The sequence below is a fragment of the Coffea eugenioides genome, chromosome 9, assembly GCF_003713205.1.
Source record: "Coffea eugenioides isolate CCC68of chromosome 9, Ceug_1.0, whole genome shotgun sequence".
In the NCBI taxonomy this organism is placed as follows: domain Eukaryota; kingdom Viridiplantae; phylum Streptophyta; class Magnoliopsida; order Gentianales; family Rubiaceae; genus Coffea; species Coffea eugenioides.
This window is the reverse complement of record NC_040043.1, coordinates 14,086,612-14,089,142: the sequence shown is the minus strand read 5'-3', so window position 1 is coordinate 14,089,142 and position 2,531 is coordinate 14,086,612. Positions and strand designations below refer to the sequence as shown.

The following is a 2,531-nucleotide window of genomic DNA, read 5'->3' as shown; positions in this document are numbered from 1 at the left end:
GGATGCACTTTTTCCCAAAAATCATCCTAAAGTAAAGCAGAAAAGTCTTAACAAAAAGTTATTACACAGTTGATTTCCGATTGGTCTAGTGGGGGGTCTTTATTCCTTAGTAGCAGCTAAGCTGCATAGGCTAGTCAAGTCCCACATCGGTGTTTGGGGGGGGGGGGGGTTTGGGATTAGGATATTAGTCTTCTCAGGAACCACATAAGTTATCGGCTTTTGTGGTTTCCTATGGATTAAGATTAGTAAACTATCCTAAAAGTCTTTAGGCTTTGGTAAAAAAAAATAGTGACTGAGATTGAAACCTCAATTAGAAGTCTTGAATTCCAATCTCTCTACGCCTTCCCGTTTCTGGAGTCCTAAGCCTCTTGTACAGGAAATTTAAAAAAAAAAAAAAAAACAAATGATCATTGAGATTTGAAATCTTTGGAATGTAATAGAATTATCTTAGTAAAAAAAAAAAAATAAAAGAAGATTCTGAAAACTAGAAAATCACAGCCCTAAAACTGGAAAATATTAATGAGCATGGTGACAAATTTACGATATCCTTGCAGAACATCAATTATCAATACGCAAGAACCAAACTCAGCCCTGAAAATCAAGGTGTTAACTTAGGAATTAAATCCATATCTCTTGCCTTGTACAATTTTCTGAATGTTGAGGCAATGGCCCCTCGGCCCACCTAGCTACATCCAAGATTGTCCATTATTAGACATGTCCGATTTGCCAAATGGACATTTCAAGATGAGCAAGAGCATGGTTTAGTGTAAGTAAGAGCCGACCAGAAATAACATCTTACTAACTACAAACAACAAACTGACACTTAAATTCAGTCTTGCATTGAAATAATCGTCTCTTCAATAAGAATTAGCTGATTTAAGAGACTCCTTTTCCAAGAACTTTTAAGACTGAATACAGAGCAACTTAATTTGTCATTTGAACAAGAAGGTAGGAGGAACTAAAACATGAATTTTCATGCAATATTTCTTCTTGTACTTTCAATTTGGCTGAAACATTCTGATGGACTACATGAAGACTTTGTTAAGTGCATGTCCATGCCCATCAATTCTACTAGCAAAATCAGTATTTCCAAATACATTCACACCCCAAACTCCCAATCATACAAAAATCTACTCCAATCTGCTGAGCAAAATCCAAGATGGTACAATTCCACAACTCGTAAACCCCTTTTCATTGTTACACCATATAGCGAAATTGAAATTCAAGCAGCCATTTTGTGCAGTAGAAAAAATGGGCTGCAGATTAGAGTGAAGAGTGGCGGTCATGACTATGAAGGCCTCTCATTTCTCTGCAAAAACCCTTTTGTAATCATTGATCTAATTAATCTTCATGCGATTTCTATCAATTTGGAGGATGAAACTGCGTGGATTCAATCAGGGGCAACTCTTGGAGAACTTTACTATGCTATTTCGCATAAAAGTAGCGTCCATGGATTTCCAGCAGGACTTTGTCCCAGTGTTGGAGTTGGCGGGCACTTTAGCGGAGGTGGGATTGGTACCATGATGAGAAAACATGGCCTTGCAGCTGATAATATTCTAGATGCTTATATAGTTGATGTTAATGGGCGAATCCTTGATAGAAAAGCAATGGGAGAAGGTTTGTTCTGGTCTATCAGAGGCGGGGGAGGAGCTAGTTTTGGTGTAATATTCTCCTGGAAGATCAAATTGGTTCGCGTTCCAAACATTGTAACGGTTTTTACCATGCAAGAGAAGTTGGATCAAGACGGAATGAAGCTGGTCGAAAAATGGCAAGAAGTTGCTCCAAAGCTACCTTTAGATTTATTCATTCGAGTAGTCATCCAAAATGGTGAGAATCAAACTGTTGTAGCGTTATTTAACTCACTGTTTTTAGGACCAAAAGAGAAGCTGGTTCCATTGATGAGCGATAAATTTCCCGAGTTAGGTTTACAGACACAGAATTGCAATGAGATGAGTTGGATTGAATCTGCCCTGTACTTTGCAGGGTTTTCAAAAGGGCAAGCTTTGGAAGTTTTATTGAATAGGACTGTTCAATACAAGAGCAAGTTCAAGGCAAAGACAGATTTTGTCGTCCAACCATTACCAGAAAGTGTACTGAAGGAAATAAGCGAAAGAATTCCTGAAGAACAGTTAGTTTATTTGATTTTGGATCCTTTGGGAGGAAAAATGGATGAAATATCAGATTATGAAATCCCTTTTCCCCACAGGAAGGGAAATTTGTACAACATTCAGTATTTGGTGAAATGGGAAGAAAATGGCCTTGAAGCATCGACAAGTCAAATAAATTGGATTGGAGACTTGTACGAATATATGAAGCCATATGTGTCCAAATCTCCTAGGGCTGGTTACATTAACTACAGGGATCTTGACTTGGGAATCAATTTGAAAGAAAATGCAAGCTACTCACAAGCTAAAATATGGGGGAAGAAATATTTCAAAGGTAATTTTAAGAGATTAGCCAATGTGAAAAGCCAGGTGGATCCGGGGAACTTCTTCAGCAGTGAACAAAGCATTCCACTTCTTGTACACTGA

At 38.0% G+C, this 2,531-nt stretch overlaps 1 protein-coding gene across 1 annotated transcript; it reads left to right on the top strand.

Moving 5' to 3' along the window:
- Window positions 1-965: 965 nt before the first annotated feature.
- LOC113782261 (berberine bridge enzyme-like 22) lies at window positions 966-2,531 on the top strand. The gene has a single exon (XM_027328160.1). It carries the CDS (start codon window positions 966-968, stop codon window positions 2,529-2,531), a length of 1,566 nt encoding a protein of 521 aa, XP_027183961.1.